At 47.6% G+C, this 19,725-nt stretch overlaps 1 protein-coding gene and 1 long non-coding RNA gene across 2 annotated transcripts in view; both read left to right on the plus strand.

Annotated features, from left to right (window-relative positions):
- The window catches only part of LOC147717850 (uncharacterized), a 207,765-nt gene that overhangs the window by 97,119 nt on the left and 90,921 nt on the right, over nt 1-19,725 (plus strand). The window lies entirely within an intron of this gene.
- On the plus strand, nt 17,216-17,958 carry LOC147717851 (serine/arginine-rich splicing factor 2-like). Its single transcript, XM_086920571.1, has one exon. It carries the CDS (start codon nt 17,461-17,463, stop codon nt 17,956-17,958), a length of 498 nt encoding a protein of 165 aa, XP_086776697.1. The 5' UTR covers nt 17,216-17,460.

Raw genomic sequence — 19,725 nt, forward strand, 5'->3', positions numbered from 1 at the left:
AACCGGATTACCCCCACATCAACAAGGTACAGCCCATTCCAGATCCTGAGAGGCAGGCACCCCTTCACCAAAGACAATGTGGTTTGGAGGGAAAAGCCCATCACTAGCGAATGGTCTCCGGCAGTGGTTCAACATAACCTGGAGAAGGCTCAGAAAGTATATACTAAACATTATAATCGGAGAAAAAACGTGAAAGAGGCAGCCCTTGAAAGAGGGGAGTGGGTGAGAGTCAAACTGGCGGTGCTGAGAAAGAAAGGGGAGAGCAAGTACAGCCCGCCTCTGCAAGTGGAAGAAGTATACAACAGAGCGGCGTTACTCAGCGACGGGAATGTGTGGTCCCAAGACCACATGGCAAAAATCAACAAGATCCTACAGTGGCCTACGGAAGAAGGGAGAGCCCTACAAGATCAAGGAGCAAGAGGATGTGAAGGAGTCACGGCAGCAGGTGAAGAATGCCGAAGAGAAGAGGGATCTTATGAGGATGGGAGAGATCAAGATATGCCTGTGGTAGAGGAAACGCAGAGAGAGAAGATGGCGACTCCGGAAAGAGCAGAACAGATTCCTCAGAGAGATAGTATGATGAGCCCTGCTGAGAACTGCACTCGAGAAACCTCCACGCCGATAAGACACACACGCGTGGGCAGAGTGGTAGTCAGACCCCATCATTTCAGAGACTTTGAACTGGGGGAATGTTAAGTCTTGGGGACTTGGTGGACTCATTTCAATGTGTGTAAAAAGGGGAGATATGTAGAGTCGCGCTCTAGTCTTCGCGGGTTGCGTCACGATGCAACACGCGAAGACGCCAGTCACGGAGCGAGTGTGCATGCGCGCGAGATGGAGTGTCGGCGCGAAAGGACGCTTGGCGCTCTTCCTGCATACAGAGCTAAAATAAAGCAATCTTTCCCCCCCATAAGTTGGGTCTGTCTCCTCATTACTCCACACGATTGGAGCATCATTACAGGAGTTAGTTTTGTTTGAATTGGTTAGAAGTTTTGAGGTTGAAGGATAAATATATATATATAATAAAATCTATCAAGATATATAGAAAGTATTATTTTAAAGAGTATTGGAAATTTTATTTAAAAAAATTAATTAAGGTGTATCTTGTTCTTGGGTTAATAATAGAGTTATTATGGAAGTAAATGAGGGTGCACAGTCCTCAGGTTCGGGTGATGGCAATCTGAGGAAAATAGTGCAGGAAGAGGTGAAGAGCTCTATGAAGGAGGTTTTCTAGAGCGTTTTAAGAAGGAAAGGAAGAGGAGTGGAGCTTTCTGAGGATGAGTATTGGTCTATGGAAAAAGAAGAGGGAAGCGAAGTGCAAGGTTATGGTACGAGACCTAGGGAGACTAAGAATATTGAATTGGGAGTCAGATTTCTGGCAACAATAAAGGTGAGCCTTGTGCCATATATAAGGAAGGTGTCCAACATGGCACAAAAGAAGGTGTCCACAGCGGCACAAAAGCTGGTGAGCAATCTCATGAAGACCTCTTAGAGCTTGAATTGAGGATGAGGCTGATGAGTTCATTTTGGATGATTATTTTGATGATGGATGGGATATGGACACGGACAAAGTAATGCAGACTGGTGGCTGTTGCCTCATGTGGCTGATTTTTGAAGCTATGGATAAGGAGGCCTATAGAAAAGGAGGCCAGAGCTGTTATGAGTCTTGTAGTTGATGGTAAATCCTACATGACGACAGATCTGGATCCAGATTTGATTAGATTTCTGTTTAATATTGGGCGTGGTCCCAGTAAGGGTTTGGAGAGGGAACTTAACCAGTGCCAAGATTGATTGCTTGATGTGTTGGGGCCTTTGGCCAGAACTCTGTACATGGCAGAGGAGGCCAGAATTAATAGTGTCCATATAGATAATGAGCTACTGAGAGGTTGGTCACAGAGGGCGATTTTTTCCTAGGAAACGCAAACACAACTTTGTTGATCGAAAGACGCAAAGCTATCCTAATGGGGATAAGTCCTAGGCTAGGGGACTTTGCGAAAAAGGAGTCTACAGAGGACCCTAAGGAGTACTAGTTCAGAGAAGGAAAGGTGAAGGGGGTTGGAAAGTATGTTTCAACTTTCACCAGTCTGGACAAGGCTCAGTCTTCCTTAAGAAGAGTCTTTGGAAGGGGTGTTTTTGACCGGGCCGAAGGCGCATTACTTTGGCCGGTCATACATGAAGGCTCAATACCAGTCCCAAGGACATGCAGCATTCAGGGGATTCCAATCCGTAACTGGATTTTATCCCCAAAGAGGAAGAACAGGCAGGATGCGCCAGGCAAGGGGACGAGCTCAGTTCACACAAGGATCTCAAGGTGAGTTCTACTCGAAGCGAGGTAGGGGGAAGGTTAAAATGGTTTGTAAGGAATTGGGAGAATTTAACCAAGGACAGTTTGGTTATTCTCACAGTAAAAGGATATGTCATAGAGTTAGAGGAAGAGCCAAAGCAGTTGAATGAACCAGGTCAGGTGGTTTTTCAACAAGATCTGCATGAGGCAGTAGGAAAAGAGGTAATGGAGATGTTGCAGAAGGGAGCAATAGAGAAAGTATCGGAAAGAGATCTGGGATTTCTGAGTACTATATTTTTGGTGAAGAAAAAGAATAAAGGTTGGAGACCCATGATAAATTTGAGAGAGTTGAATCAGTACATTGTTTACAGGCACTTCAAGATGGAGGGTATCCATCATTTGAGGGATATTCTCCAGGAGAACGATTGATTGGTGAAATTGGATCTGAAGGATGTTTATTTCACTATTCCTATAGTGGAAGAGAGTCGCAGATTTCTTCAGTTCAGGTGGTTGGGAGAGCTGTTTCAGATTTCATGCCTCTCGTTTGGACTGGCGTCTGCACCATGGTGCTTTACAAAGGTGTTGAGACCAGTGGCCAAGTTTCTCAGGGAGAGAGGAATTGATATGATAATGTACTTAGGTAACAAAAAAACACAAATAGGGTTGAGGGAAGAGTCCTGCACCTATTATCTGGTGGCTTAATAGTATAGCTATGGTGCTAAAAAACCAGGAAGTGCACCCCTCTCCACTTCCTATTGGGTAAAACCCAAATACAATCAGAAACAAGAATTGCAATTAGCAGCCATCAATTAGAAGTCTCATTGCAGTTCATAAAAGCATCAAACATCCATGATGAATAGTAGAATAAGCAGGTCCAAATTTTTCTTATATTCGAAATAGTTGTTCTTTATTGATTAATATACTCAGACATTTAATATCCGTGCTCGGATGTTGTCGATATCTGCTGGCCACCCTGCCTATTCTTGTTATTTTTTTCCACGTTTATTACACCCAGATGACTATCGAAGCACTATATTTATTTGTGTCCCTGAGCTCTTTTTGATAGTGGAATACGATCACACAACATATATAGAATTCTGAGCCATGAAGAAGTCTCGACAGAGACGAAACGTGTTGGCTAAAAGAATCATTGTGATCATTCGATTTTAAACGTCTGAATATATTAATCAATAAAGAACAACTATTTTGACTATAAGAAAAATATGGACCTGCTTCTTCTACTATTCGTCATGGATGTTTGATGCTTTAATGAACTGCAATGAGACTTCTAATTGATGGGTGCTAATTCCAATTCTTGTTTCTGATAATGTACTTAGGCAATTTTTTTATTATGTCTCTGAGCCAGGAGGAGTTGGAGAAGCAGCTGCTTTTGACTATGGATCTTTAGGAAGGTTTGGGTTTCTTGATCAACAGGGAGAAGTCGGTTTTGAAGCCCAGTCAATGTTTAAAGTTTTTGGGATTTGTGGTGAGCACAGTAGAGAAGACTCTAAGCTTACCAGAGAAGAACATTGTCAAGATAAGGTCAGAGGTGAAAGGAATGTTGAAGAAAGAGCGAGTCACTCTGAAGAGTTTGACAAAGGTGATTGGCGTGTTTTCCTTTTCTATTCAGGCGGTTTTTCCAGGCACACTTCATTACATGGCTTTGCAGAGATTGAAAGCAGAGGCACTGAGGAAAGGTTTCTGGTATGGAGATCATGTTTTTCTTCCAGCAGAAGCTCGGGAGGAACTTATTTGGTGGTTGGAGAACCTGGAGGTCTGGAATGGCGGGGCAATATTTGGAATAGATCCAGATTTTGTTCTAGAGACAGACGAGAGCCTCTTTAGATGACGGGCATGTTTGGAGAATCAGGAAACAGGTGGAAAATGGTCCTTGGAAGAGAGGTCGGAACACATAAATGGATTGGAGATGAGAGCATGTCTTTATGCTTTACTGAGTTGTGGGAAAGAAGTTAAGGAATTTCAATGTTTTATTGAAAATGGACAATATTTCGGTGGTTCGTTACATAAACCGCGTAGGTGGAAGCAGATCGAGGAATTTGACACAGTTAGCAAAGAGGATTTGGAGTTTTTGTCTAGAGCAGAAGATAGGGTTGCAAGCAGAACATTTTCCAGGTCAGGAGAATGTTGTGGTGGACTTGAATTCAAGGTATCACAGGGATTTCAGCGATTGGAAGCTGAATGTTCAATACTTCCAGAGGTTATTTCAAGTTTGGGGTCTGCTGGAGGTGGATTTGCTTGCGCCAAGGTTGACGTTCCAGTAGGAGCGTTATTACAGTTGGAGACCGGATCTAGATGAGGTAGATGCATTTCAGCAAGATTGGAGGAAGGTTCGGGGGTATGCATTTCCCCATTTGCGATAATACAGAGGGTGTTGTTGATGGTGAGGAGACAGAGATGTCAGCTGGTTCTTGTGATGCCTTTTTGGACAGGACAGGCATGATTTCCAGGGCGGTTAGAAATGGCAATAGAGGTGCAATTCTTGATACTGGAGTCCGAGGACATTCTTCTAGGGGGAGAAGGAGTTTTTCATCCTTTGGTTTTGGAAGGGGCATTGAGCCTTCTTATTTGGAAGATTTCAGAAAAGGAGTGCAGTTCTGAGGACTTTTGGAGCAGGCTCAAGAGTTACTCAGGGAGTCTTGGGCACCAGGAAGTAGAAAGAGGTATGTTGGAGCATGGAAGAAATTGGTTTGTTGGTGCGCGGAAAGGAGCTTGGATCCTGTGGAGGCATCTGCCATAGAATTATCAAATTATTTATCTTCTTTGTTTCAGAAGGGATTGAGTTACAAAACTATTAATTGTTATAGGTCTGCAATTGCTGCAGAACATGGTTTGGTAGGAGGTTGCTCAATAGGTAGAGAACCGCAATATGTAGAGTTATGAAAGGAGTTAAGTTGTGGAGTCCACCAAGGCCAAGATATAGTTACTTGTGGGAAGTCAACAGGCTTCTTCATTTGTTTGAGGGATGACCGATGAATATGTTTTTGAGTCTGAATCCGTTGTCAGGGAAGTTGGAAACTTTATTGTGTCTGATTTCTTTCAGGCGAGTTTCTGATGTTAAAGAGTTAGATGTTAGTGACAGATGTTATAATCCAGACAGGTTAATTTTAAAAATTACTAAGAGAATGAAGTACATGTTTTCCTCAATATTTTATCCAAAATGTGAGGAACATACAAAGTTGTGTGCGGTAAGATGTTTCAGAGAATAAGAGAATAGATTATGCAAGTTCAGAAGCATGATGATATTCAGTTGTTGATTTCATATGTGAAGCCTTTTAGGCCGGTAACTTCAGCGACAATTGCTAAATGGGTGAGGTATTGTATGCTTCAGGTAGATGTAAGTTTGCAGGAGTGTGGTGCTCATTCAGTGAGAGGAGCAATGGCAAGTAAGGTTTTCATGTCAGGTGGACGTTTGGAGGAGACTTTGCATGCAGCTGATTGGTCAAATGCTGATGTGTTTGCTTAATTTTATTTGAAACTATTGGGTCATGTGTGTCATCTGTGGTTTTATCACAGCTTTGAACATGTATACTGCTAGTTTCCGGTCTTGGCATGAAATCAGGATCCTCCAAGTTTATGTAGAGAGAATCTGGATTTCATTAAAGACACAGAGGCTAGCATTATCCCTCCCACCCTCCCAGGTAAGAGTTTGGACGTGGAGTTGAATTATCAAGGTATGTCTTGTGTATATATATATATGAAGACTCAATGAGGAACAGATAATTTATGGGTTATTGTCTGTTTCAGATAACTAATAAAGGAGGGCACAAGGATTATGTTCATCATTTGAATAAGTTAAAGGTTGTGAGTTTTGGGACCGGAGCAGCTTAAAAGAGGAAGATGGCTGCCGTGACAGAGTTTATATATGTTAATGGGACATTCTAAGTTATGGAATTTTTGTGTTGGTGATGTAATACTTTGAAGTGCTGCAAGGAGCTGGAAATGAAAGTAATATGCATGATGCTAGCCTCCATGTCTTTAATGAAATCCAGATTCTCTCTACACAAACTTGGAGATTCTACATTCTTCACTCTTAAAACAAATAGATGTTGATTGAGGTATCTCAATTTTATTTTGTGCTTGAAAAAAGGGGCCAAGATGGGCTTTGTGATATCCAGATAGCTTATACATAGTCTAATTATTGATTGACATCTAAATGTCATTAAATCTATGCTTCATACTCGTTTTCGTGGCCATAACAGGAATATCAATATACAATTATTAAACCATTCAATTAGATTGTTCCGACAATTTGGTTTGATAAATCCCCCTTCATGATTTTACATCGGCATGATAACCGTTCTTCATGTACACTTCAATAGTTAAAAGTCAATTAGATTGTTCCGACAATTTGGTTTGATAAATCCCCCTTCATGATTTTACATCGGCATGATAACCGTTCTTCATGTACACTTCAATAGTTAAAAGTCAATTAGATTGTTCCGACAATTTGGTTTCATAAATCCCCCTTCATGATTTTACATCGGCATGATAACCGTTCTTCATGTACACTTCAATAGTTAAAAGTCAATTAGATTGTTCCGACAATTTGGTTTGATAAATCCCCCTTCATGATTTTACATCGGCATGATAACCGTTCTTCATGTACACTTCAATAGTTAAAAGTCAATTAGATTGTTCCGACAATTTGGTTTCATAAATCCCCCTTCATGATTTTACATCGGCATGATAACCGTTCTTCATGTACACTTCAATAGTTAAAAGTCAATTAGATTGTTCCGACAATTTGGTTTGATAAATCCCCCTTCATGATTTTACATCGGCATGATAACCGTTCTTCATGTACACTTCAATTGTTAAAATTCAATTTTTCTTTCTTTCTTTCTTTCTTTCTTTCTTTCTTTCTTTCTTTCTTTCTTTCTTTCTTTCTTTCTTTCTTTCTTTCTTTCTTTCTTTCTTTCTTTCTTTCCTTCTTTCTTTCTTCCTTTCTTTCTTCCTTTCTTTCTTCCATCTCCAACTTGTCCCTCACTGTGGATGCTATACTTGCTGCTACCCTGATAATTTCAGGGGTGCGAGAATGTTTAGGGAATTTGTAAATCCAACATATCCAGACACCGAATCAGAATAGTACCAAAAATTATCATGAACATAAAAAAACTGCCAAAGTGCTGAATTACGACTTATTGTACCTTACTGCTTGGCTGGTACCTTTGGGGTGCTGGAGCGAGGCAGTCAGAACAGCGAAAGAGGGTGGCAGGGCGATCTAAAGGCAGACACCATGGATTAAAGGTGGGGTGAGGATGGATGATCACAAACGTAGTGCTGAACCTCACAGGTGTTCTGGGTGGCATTTTACACACATTATTAACAACCATTGACAAGGTCAATTACTCCGGCATTGAATGACAACTTTCGACTTTGCCAACGTTTGTGAATGGCCTTTGTAAAAGTGGGCAACGCTACTATTTTGTGTGTGTGATTGTGTAAGAGAAGATTGCCATCGTTCACAGAGAGGTAAGCCAATGACTGAAGTGGGCTGGCCCTGTGCCCCATGCTGTATGCTGTGGTGTGTGATACAAAAATGTGATTGACACATTAATAGATCAATGGATGAAGAGAGGTGGCAGAACGTTCCTATACATAAGTAGATTATATACACAATTTTACTGAAAGGGTCTTGACTAATGAGTGGACTGGAGGCAACATGCCTACCCATTCCACAAGCCAGTATCCTTCTCCACCAAGATATTTAATGACTTAAAATAAAATGGGCAAAGGGTGTGAAGTCATTGTGTCATTTATTACAGAGAGGACTTCAGGTCCTTTCTCTTCCATCACTGTTTATTCTGCACCTCTGTAATTCCTGCCTGATGGTAACATTACTTGGAGCAGGGGAAACTGTCACTGTATTTTAGCACTCTGCCTCCTAACAATAATCCCAAAGCCTGGTGGGCTATGAGAGCACAGCAAGGTCTGGCACAATGAAACCAAGATACTGTGTTTGAGGTGGAGCAGCCCAGGCAGGTGAGCCACTAACCCAGCGGTGCAAGGACCAGTGCTGAGAGCAGCCAGAGTCGGTGACCATGGCACAGTCTACCGGGGGACTGGAGCAGCAAAGGGTGATTATTGAAAAGTGGTAGCAAGAGGGGATCCAGGTGAGTAGAAATGATGTGATTGAGGCGTCAATATTGGGAAGACTGGTGAGCCCTGTGGGTCCAGGAAGCGGACGGTAAGGAAGTAATGTGTTTTGAAGCTTGGAGGCATAGGTGTCATGCGAGTACTGGAAGACAGTACTGAGTTCTGTAGGCCCAGGAGGATGGTGGTAAGGCAGCTATGAGTTTATAAGCTTCAGGGATAGGAGATGAGTGAGCGCTGGGTGACAGTGGAGGGTCCTGTGGGACCTGGAGGGTGGCTGTGAGGCAGCAATGAATTTTGAAGCTTGGGGGGAGGTGCTTTGGGGTGCTGATGGACAGTGGTGAGTCCTGTGGGTTAAGGAAGGTGGTGGTGAGGTAGTGATGGCTTTAGAAGCTTATCAATCAATCAACCAATCAATCAACCAATCATATCATTTGTAAAGCACATTACTCACCCGTGAGGGTCTCACGGCACTGGGGTGGGTAATGCTGCTACTGCTCGAAAAGTCAGGTCTTGAGGAGTTTTCCGAAGGTCAGCAGGTCTTGGGTCTGCCGTAGGTGGATGGGGAGGGTGTTCCAGGACTTGGCAGCAAGGTGGGAAAATGATCTGCCGCTGGAGGTCGCTCTACGGAAGCGGGGGACTGTGGGGGTGTGGAAGCTGAGTCGTCTGTTGAGGTACGTTGGTCCAATTTTGTGGAGTGCCTTGTGTGCATGGGTGAGGAGCTTGAAGGTTATCCTCTTGTTGACCAGGAGCCAGTGCAGGTCTCTCAGGTGGGGTGTGATGTGGCTGCGGCGAGGGATGTCGAGGATCAGGCGTGCAGAGGCGTTCTGGATGCGTTGGAGCCTTCTCAGGAGTTTGGCCGAGGCTCCTGCATAGAGAGCGTTTCCGTAGTCCAACCTGCTGCTGACGAGGACCTGGGTGACCGTCTTCTCGTTTCAGTGGGTATCCACTTGTAGATCCTGCGGAGCATGCGTAGGGTGTTGAAGCAGGCGGAGGAGACGGCGTTGACCTGTTTAGTCATGGAGAGGGTGGAGTCGAGGATGAGCCCTAGGTTGTGTGCATGGTCGGTGGGTGTTGGAGCGGTTCCCATTGCAGCCGCCCACCAGGAGTCGTCCGACTCGTCCCATGCCGAAGGGTTGGATCCGAGGATGAGGACCTCCGTCTTGTCCCAGTTCAGCTTCAGTCGGCTGTTCCTCATCCATTCAGCGATGGCCTTCATTCCTTTGTGAAGGCTGGTTTTGGCGGTGTGGGGGTCCTTGGTGAGGGAGAGGATCAGCTGGGTGTCATCAGCATAGGAGATGATGTTGAGGTTGTGCCGACGGGCGACATGGGCGAGCGGTGCCATGTAGATATTAAACAGAGTTGGGCTGAGGGATGAACCCTGGGGTGCGCCGCAGATTATCTTGGTGGCTTCGGAGCGGAAGGGAAGAAGGCGGATGCTCTGTGTTCTGCCAGAGAGGAAGGAGGTGGTCCAGTCTAGGGCCTTCTCTTGGATCCTGGCGTTGTGGAGGTGTGTTCGTAGTGTGTGGTGGCAGACCGTGTCGAAGGTGGCTGACAGGTCCAGGAGGATGAGGGCCGCCGTTTCTCTGTTGTCCAGCAGGGACTTGATGTCATCGGTGGCGGCGATGAGGGCAGTCTCGGTGCTGTGGTTGCTGAGGAACCCGGACTGGGAAGGGTCCAGGATGTTGTTCTCCTTGAGGTAGCGGGTCGGTTGTTCGTTGACAGTCTTCTCGATGACCTTTACCGGGAACGGAAGCAGGGAGATGGGTCCGCCTTGGGTTTCTTGAGTAAGGCGTTGATCTCGGCATGCTTTCAGCTCTCCAGGAAGGTTGCTGTCTCGAAGGAGGTGTTGATGACTTTCCAGAGATGGGGTGCGATGGATGTGCTGGCTTTGTTGAAGATGTGGTGTGGGCTTGGGTCTGACGGAGATCCGGAGTGGGTGGTGTTCATGATCTTGATGGTGTCGTCGTTGTTGATGTTGGTCCAGGAGAGCAGGCGTTTGGTGCCGATGATGGTCGTGGGGGCGGAGGTCTCAGTGGTTGTCGGGCGGCCGTGGCGTTGAAGCTGTTGGGGATGTCTGCGATCTTGCGGTGGAAGAAGGTGGCCAGCGAGATGCACAGGTCTTGTGAGGGTGGGACGCCGTTGGTGTTGGAGCTGGGGTTAGAGAGTTCCTTCACGATGTTGAAGAGCTCTTTGCTGTGCGCGTTGTTGTCTAGGGGGTCTTTGAAGGAGGCCATTTTGGCGGATCTGATAAGTTGATGGTGTCTGCAGGTGGCGTTCTTGTGTGCTGCGTGGCTGTCCGGTGTTCGTTCACTGAGCCAGATCTTCTCCAGCTTTCGGCAGGTTTGCTTGGAGGCCCGGAGGTCTTCAGTGAACCAGCTGGCTTTCTTGTTGGTGTGACTGTTGGAGGGTTTCTTGATCGGGGCGAGGGTGTTGGCGCAGTCGTTGATCCACTGGCTGAGGTTGCGGGCGGCGGTGTCGTGGTCGGTGGGGTCGGCGGGTGGGCTCTGGGCGAGGGTTGTGGTTAGCTGGTCTTCGGTGACTTTGCTCCAGCAGCGGCGAGGCATCTGTTGGGTGCAGATGTGCTTGGTGGGTTTCTTGAAGGTGAAGTGGATGCAGCGATGGTCAGTCCAGTGGAGTTCGGTGATTTGGTTGAAGGAGACGTGGGGGCTTGCCGAGAAGATGGGGTCCAGCGTGTGACCGGCAGAGTGGGTGGGTGTTGTGACGAGTTGTCCGAGGTTGGCTAGGTTGTCGATCAGGGTGGTGGAGTTGGTGTCGTTGTTGTTCTCCAGATGGAAGTTCAGGTCCCCGAGGAGGATGTAGTCCGTGGAGGCAAGGGCGTATGTGCTGACGAAGTCGGTGATGGAGTCGCTGAACTGCGGTCGGGGTCCGGGGGGTCTGTAGATGAGGGTTCCTCTGAGGGTGGTGTTGGGGTTGATGTGGGTCTGGAAGTGCAGGTGTTCGGTGGTGCTGAGGGTGTCGTCGGTGTTGGTTGAGACTCCGAGAGTGTTCCTGTGGACAATGGCGATTCCTCCTCCTGCTCCGTTGGTGCGGTCCCTACGGGTGATCTTGTAGCCTTCCGGACCGGCTATGGCTATGTCGGGTGCCGAGGTGGGGTTCAGCCAGGTCTCCGTCAGGAAGGCGACGTCTGGGGAGGTTGAGTCAAGGAGGTCCCAGAGTTCAACAGCGTGTTTGCGGGCGGAGCGGGTGTTGAGAAGGATGCATCTGAGGTGGTTGGGTTCTTTCCTGGTCGGTAGCATGGTTGGGTGGCTGCTTATGAAGCTGCAGTTCCGGCAGGTGAAACCTCGGTGGGTGTGTTTCGGACGGCCAGGAAGCAGGTGTGTGATCGTCTGGTGTTGAGTGGGTGGAGGGTTCTGGCATTCTAGTGGTGTCGGGCATCGTGGCATTTGCGGGGTCCAGGGGTCCTGGTGCGGGGCGCGGTCCAGGCGTGGAAGGGCGCAGAAGGGCTTGCCTTAGGCGCGCCAGCGGTGCGGCCGCTTCGCTGCCTCCATATGAGGGGATGTGGGAGGGAGGAGCAGCTGGGAGGCGGAAGCAGGGTGGCGAATGGGATTGCAGGGGGTGGGGCTGCATGGACGCAGTGGCAGGAAAAATGGGCGGGGCCGTGGGAGACCTGGGCACAAGAAGGAAAAACAAGTTTAGGCAAGAAAACAAGTACAGGCACAGAGGAATAAAAACAAGTCCGGGCAAGAAAGCAAGTTAGGCACAGGGGAATAAAAACAAGTCTGGTCAAGAAATCAAGTACAGGCACAGGGGTATAAAAACAAGTCTGGGCAAGAAAGCGAGTACAGGCACGGGGGGGATAAAACAAGTCTGGGCAGGAAAGCAAGAACAGGCACCGGAAAATTAAAACAAGTCTGGGCAAGAAAACAGGTTAGGCAAAGGGGACAAATACAAAATTAGGCAAAAACAATGCAGGCAGAGCCGTGCAGCAGCGTGGGGGGCGACCTGCCTGCGAGCAGGGTCAGAGGTCAGTTAGCTTAGGGGCAGAGACGCTATATGAGCACTGAAGGACAGTGGTGAGTCCTGTGGACACAAAAGGGCGGCATCAATGGGTTTTGAAGCTGGCAGGTAGGTGTTGAGTGAGTGCTGGAGGCCAGTGGTGGCCATGTGAGTCCTGGAGGGCAGTTTTGAATCATGTGGCTCCAGGAGGGTGGCGGCAACGGAGCAATGGGTTTTAAAGCTTGAGGGATAGATGGTGAGTTTTAGAGACTGAAGGAACAGACAGACAGCAACAACAATGTCGTAAAGGTAGCTTCTGTCGTAGAACAAGGACCAGAGAAACGGTATCTGAGTCGGGAAAAGGTGTAAAAGATGAGGCCAAGAAGCATTTGCACAAAGAGGAGGGTTAGAATGGAGAGTGGAACGGGTGAGAGGCTGGTACATGTCTGTCTTGATCAAATGCTGGGTCAGTGTTCTCACATCATCCATTCACAGCCACACCCTGCAGGCAGACAGCCAATCAGCATCCTGCTGCCACCACCACCAGATGTGGCATTCTTCCTGCAGCCCCCCCACCCCATACGCAGCAGCATCACACTCCTACAGTCATGCTCAAACCTGAGACCTCCTCTCCAGACACAAGGTCACTTGGGGGTCTAAGATACATATACATTGTTTATTTTGACATGCACCAGTATGAGACATAGAATGGTCAGAGATAAGCTGCAGCTGTGTAGACGTGGGTTTGTGCATACGTGAGCTTCTTAAATTTGAAGTGATGTAACCAAGAATCTGGGCCAGTGCTTCACTAAGAGAAGTAAGTAAAGTGGCCACATCACTCCAGTGTCACTATGGACATTGTTTTAGACCTGGACTTTTGTGAGATTGCCTAGTGCAATTTGGGTGTTGTAGTCTTGTTTTGCTTTCACTGAACAAATTAAATGAGGGCACCCGAAATCAATGTTTGTAAGGTAAAAAGTTCAGGACTGAAGCTTGTGGCTGTAATGATCTGGACTAAGTCTGTAACCATAAAGATAAGGTGACACAGCAGACCTTAACCAGAAAGTAGCCTTTTTTAAGCAACTGTGGAGCACTCATCCTAAACTACTTCACATTGCAACATGAAGAGTTAGCATTAACATTTTGCAGTTGTTTCTTAAATTCCTTATTTCTTTTTCAAAACTTTCTCTCTGCATTTACAGCCGTCATTCTTTAAAATGCTCATCAGCTCTTCTTTCTCAGATAGATACTCTGGCTCAAAAGATTACTTGGATTTTTCAGTAATTATTTTAAATAAAAGTTGTATCTCTTCAGACCCTTGCCGTTCAAAGCAACAATACGCATTAAATAATGTGAGATTAAACAAGTGGATGTGAAGCGACTAACTCTGGGGCGACATATGTGATTGTTTCTTCCCTAGACAAAGCATTTCTCCATCACAAAGGCATGTTGTCTCCATATTGTCGCATCCCAATGAAGCAGAACCAATGCCTTGTTTTAAAAAACCAAGAATTGATCATGTATCTCTTTTTCTATCCTTTTGCAGGAGTCGGCGTCAATGTAAAGAGAAAAGGCTGTTTAGGTGTCTTTAACTGCCTGTCCTCCTCAACGGAGTCCTATATTGGGATAGAGATTTCCGTTTCTCACTCCTGCTGCTTCGGAAGTCTCTGCAACACAGGCTCCTTCGCGAGGCCCTCCCTGCTGGCGAGCCTGCTGACCCTGTTGGCTACACTGCTAATGACATTCCTCTGAGGGATCCACATTGTTGTGTTTAATTTTAGATTCCAATTGAAATTCCCGATCCATGCCCTTATATAGGTACAATTCGCATTGCCCTTATATAGGCATAGAAATCCAGCCCTTATTTAGGCATAGCCCATGCTGCCCAAATACAGGCATGGCTACTTCCATCCATTCATCTACGTCACAACGATTTTTCAAAAACCAGACTCTAAAGCCGGTAGGGACTTCCCCTTGCTTGAATATTGATTTCTCCAATAACTCAGTTATTATACATGAACATCTATTCCTTAGGGGTTTATTCATGACGTTCATATGTCCGACTTTACGTCAAAGCTGGCATTCCTAAACACCTTCTAGGTATAAATATACCTTCATTTGCTATGGCAAAGCACAGTGTGGTTTGGTGCAGTTCGACTACCTACTTGCATGACGCAGCTCGCTACAGCAAGTGCAGAAGGAAGCCAACTCTCCAGCTGACGCACTGACCAAGAAGCTGTCATCCTCTTGCCGAGAATCCAAATCCAGTGCTTCTGACTCCCCTTGCGGGGTGTTGGGAAATTGAGTCCTGTGAAAGAGATACCAACCTCTCTCATTCTAAGGTATGGAGCTGATTAAAACCTAGAGAAACCTTAGGCAATTCTTGGCAAAACTAAACCTATGCTAAAGACAACACTTTCCTCGTACTAGACCTAGGTTAGGTACATTGGGGTAGGCGTGTTTTAGAAGCACCAGTTGAGTATTTTAACATGTGTTTTTTATGTATGTATTTTTATATGTCATAGCACCAGACAATGCTATTACAGTATTATTTTATATTACTGTTTATGCTGTACGCATTATACTTTGCATTCTGTTCAACGATTGTAGCAGTTCACCTCCCTTGAAAGAAGACTGTTCAATAAACTTTTTATTGGAACGCCCTTCTGTCTATTTCTGTCGAACTCTGTAGAAACGAAGCATGCACGATTGACTGAGTGAAATAGTTATCTATTGTTTCCACGACTCTGAAGATACGTTTTATTCTTGGGGAAACAAAGTTGTCATGTTTATGCGGTTGTCAGAAACTAATCCCTTCTTGCTTTTTGGAGAAAGTTTCTAGTGACCTCTGAGTTAGCTGGCACACACAATTAAGTTTAGTATACTCGATAGAGACATACTGACCTCAGTCCTATGTCAAATCTATAGTGTATATTGGGAATATTAGAACTACACTACAACATGCTGATACCATCCGCCCTGCTGGAATCAACAGTGACAAAGAAATCAGAGATTTGCTAAAGCTTGTTTGATGGCTTTCTCGTTCAGATTTGACATTTTGGCAACAATGGAGATATAAGACAGGATAGGGCTAAAGGATAGCTGAAATGGAGCTCAATTCATGAGACTACCATGGGGCCAGCCTTGAATCCCACTGAAGTTAGAAGATCTGCTCTTTCGTTCCTTGGTTCCCTCCACCGAAGCTTCGTAAGTAACAACACTGATAATCCTAATGCAATAAAGTAGTCTCTTGCGTGCCTCTGTGAAATATATTGCCATTGGCGTCCTATTTACACTTATAACATTGTTGTGCAGTTTTGTTAAGTAGTCTGATTTTCCAATGCTCCAGTGGAGCCCTGTAGTCGAGGACCAAAATGCCTTGTTCTGCACCATTACATTATTGTAATGCGACTCACTGTATGCTGCATTGTCAAAACATTGACCTAAATATTAGGAATGTATTTTATCAAAAAGAGTATTGAGAAAATATTCAAATAATACATTGTTAATCTAATAAGTAGTGTTAGTCTCTTTTTTCTTTAGTAAAATGTATTTTTATGAGCAAATCACTATCTTATCTTTTGTTTTAACTTTCATGGCTCGGATTTCGTCGGGGGACCCTTCATCGCGGAGTTACCTTTGGATGTCTATTGTTTTGATCTCAGGTGGGAACGATTGGTCGGCGTGTAAATCCTCAGTTTAGTATCTCACCCTCCTTTCTCCCCTAATATTTCAGGACAACATGTCCCCTAACCCCGCAATGCATTATTTGGGATGGATCCATGCACTCTGATGATGCGGGCTCACCCACAAACTTTTTTTGAATTTGATGTTCTTCCATAAAATTATATTCTATACTTTATATTTTGAATTAATCTATTTTCTGTTTGCCTGTGAAGCATGGTATGTTTTGTTTGGGCACTTAATTAAATAATCATATGTCAAATGCTTAGTTTCACAGACACCCATCTCCCCCCTGCTTACATCTAACGCCCCATAAAAATGACTCCTTTTTAGGTCTCGCCTGGAAATCGCATCCGAAGGATGCGTCCAGGCTGGAGACTTATAGCGAGCTGACACGGGGGAATGACGGACAAGAAACTGTCACGCGCTTCTCCCCGGCTGGATTCAGCTGCTTGCACGCGCACCAACATTCACGCATGCGCACATCACAGCCACACACATACACAGCACTCACGCATGCGCACATACACACGCATACACAGGCACACCCCCGTCACCGCCGCCGCACCTACACGCATACACAGAGACCCCTCCACACACACCAGCCCCTCTCCTCCCGGCTCCACTCACCGGTGTCTGGCGGGCGCTCCCCGGGTCTCCAGGCTCCTTCCCTTCCTCCGCAGCTGCAGGCTCTCAACATTCACACATGCGCACATCACAGCCACACGCATACACAGCACTCACGCATGCGCACATACACACGCATACACAGGCACACCCCCCGTCGCCGCCGCCGCACCTACACGCATACACAGAGACCCCTCCACACACACCAGCCCCTCTCCTCCCGGCTCCACTCACCGGTGTCTGGCGGGCGCTCCCCGGGTCTCCAGGCACCTTCCCTTCCTCCGCAGCTGCAGGCTCTCCCCACATCACGGGGGCCCGCTGCTAGACAGAAGGCTTCTCTGAGGCCGGGCGGTGGTAGCGCTCGGCGGGGCTCTCTCTCCACATGGGAGCCCCGCCTCCTCAGTGCGCCCGCTTCGCCCCGCGGGTCTTCACCCGGTCCCCCATCTCGGGACCGGGACTTAAAGGGAAACAGTATCCAGGGCTCCTTCCTGGTCACGGGAGCCCCGGGGCCGCAATGCTCACGCCACTTCCTGCTGCCGGCTCCTCTTCCTGGTTGCACGTCAGGTCCCGGGCCAGCAGCCAATCAGAGCGCGGCCCGGGAATGACGTCACAGAGGTGTCCCGCAGTACCGCCCCCGGCCTGCCTGACTTCTCAATTACTTTATTCAGGTTATTTTTTTATTTTAACTAACTTTGGCCAAAGCTCTTGTCAGTGTAGGCGCCCACGCCTGCTGACTTTCACCTTCTGAATAGTTAAGGTTCCGCCCGACGCCTCTCACGGGTTCCCTGGAGATGAGTTACGGCAGGCCGCCGCCTGACGTAGGAGGCATGACGTCCTTGAAGGTGGACAATCTTACCTACAGGACGTCGCCCGAAACACTTCGAAGAGTTTTCGAGAAGTATGGACGAGTAGGCGACGTCTATATCCCCCGCGACCGATACACGAAGGAGAGCCGCGGTTTTGCCTTTGTAAGATTCCATGACAAACGTGATGCCGAGGATGCGATGGACGCCATGGACGGAGCCGTACTGGATGGGCGCGAACTTCGGGTGCAGATGGCTCGTTATGGAAGGCCACCAGACTCACACCATAGCCGCAGGGGACCACCACCCCGAAGATATGGAGGCAGTGGAGGAAGTTATGGACGCCGGAGTCGCAGTCCCAGGAGGCGTCGTCGGTCGAGGTCCCGCAGTCGGAGTCGCTCCAGATCCCGCAGCAGGAGCCGCTACAGCCGATCCAAGTCAAGATCCCGCACACGATCAAGGTCTCGTTCCACATCGAAGTCCTGACAGTGAGTGCAGAGTGCGTGCAGAGTGCAGAGTGAGTGCAGAGTGAGTGCAGAGTGACAGTGAGTGCGGAGTGACAGTGAGTGCGGAGTGACAGTGAGTGCGGAGTGACAGTGAGTGCAGAGTGACAGTGAGTGCGGAGTGACAGTGAGTGCAGAGTGACTGAGTGCAGAGTGAATGCAGAGTGACAGTAAGTGCAGAGTGAGTGACAGTGAGTGCGGAGTGACAGTGAGTGCGGAGTGACAGTGAGTGCAGAGTGACAGTGAGTGCAGAGTGACAGTGAGTGCAGAGTGACAGTGAGTGCAGAGTGACAGTGAGTGCAGAGTGCGTGCAGAAACAGTGAGTGCAGAGTGCGTGCAGAAACAGTGAGTGCAGAGTGACAGTGAGTGCAGAGTGAGTGCAGTGACAGTGAGTGCAGAGTGACAGTGAGTGCAGAGTGACAGTGAGTGCAGAGTGCGTGCAGAATGACAGTGCATGCAGAGTGACAGTGCGTGCAGTGACAGTGCGTGCAGAGTGACAGTGCGTGCAGAGTGCGTGCAGAGTGACAGTGCGTGCAGAGTGCGTGCAGAGTGACAGTAAGTGCAGAGTGCGTGCAGAGTGACAGTGAGTGCAGAGTGCGTGCAGAGTGACAGTGAGTGCAGAGTGAGTGCAGAGTGACAGTGAGTGCAGAGTGACAGTGAGTGCAGAGTGACAGTGAGTGCAGAGTGACAGTGAGTGCAGAGTGCATGCAGAGTGAGTGCAGAGTGACAGTGAGTGCGGAGTGACAGTGAGTGCAGAGTGACAGTGAGTGCAGAGTGACAGTGAGTGCGGAGTGACAGTGAGTGCGGAGTGACAGTGAGTGCAGAGTGACTGAGTGCAGAGTGAATGCCGAGTGACAGTGCGTGCAGAGTGACAGTGAGTGCAGAGTGACAGTGAGTGCAGCGTGACAGTGAGTGCAGAGTGACAGTGAGTGCAGAGTGCGTGCAGAAACAGTGAGTGCAGAGTGCGTGCAGAGTGAGTGCAGAGTGACAGTGAGTGCGGAGTGACATTGAGTGCGGAGTGACAGTGAGTGCAGAGTGACAGTGAGTGCGGAGTGACAGTGAGTGACAGTGAGTGCGGAGTGACAGTGAGTGCAGAGTGACAGTGAGTGCAGAGTGACAGTGAGTGCAGAGTGACAGTGAGTGCAGAGTGCGTGCAGAAACAGTGAGTGCAGAGTGCGTGCAGAGTCAGAGTGAGTGCAGAGTGACAGTGAGTGCAGAGTGAGTGCAGTGACAGTGAGTGCAGAGTGACAGTGAGTGCAGAGTGACAGTGAGTGCAGAGTGCGTGCAGAGTGACAGTGCATGCAGAGTGACAGTGCGTGCAGAGTGACAGTGCGTGCAGAGTGCGTGCAGAGTGACAGTAAGTGCAGAGTGCGTGCAGAGTGACAGTGAGTGCAGAGTGCGTGCAGAGTGACAGTGAGTGCAGAGTGAGTGCAGAGTGACAGTGAGTGCAGAGTGACAGTGAGTGCAGAGTGACAGTGAGTGCAGAGTGCGTGCAGAAACAGTGAGTGCAGAGTGCGTGCAGAGTGACAGTGAGTGCAGAGTGAGTGCAGAGTGACAGTGAGTGCAGAGTGAGTGCAGTGACAGTGAGTGCAGAGTGACAGTGAGTGCAGAGTGACAGTGAGTGCAGAGTGCGTGCAGAGTGACAGTGCGTGCAGAGTAACAGTGAGTGCAGAGTGACAGTGAGTGCAGAGTGACAGTGAGTGCAGAGTGACAGTGAGTGCAGAGTGAGTGCAGAGTGACAGTGAGTGCA

This window comes from Lissotriton vulgaris, chromosome 5, assembly GCF_964263255.1.
Source record: "Lissotriton vulgaris chromosome 5, aLisVul1.2, whole genome shotgun sequence".
Taxonomy (NCBI): Eukaryota; Metazoa; Chordata; class Amphibia; order Caudata; family Salamandridae; genus Lissotriton; species Lissotriton vulgaris.

Bases quoted from the DNA above. Each gene is read 5' to 3' on its own strand.
- LOC147717851 (XM_086920571.1), top strand. From the start codon at position 17,461: ATGAGTTACGGCAGGCCGCCGCCTGACGTAGGAGGCATGACGTCCTTG.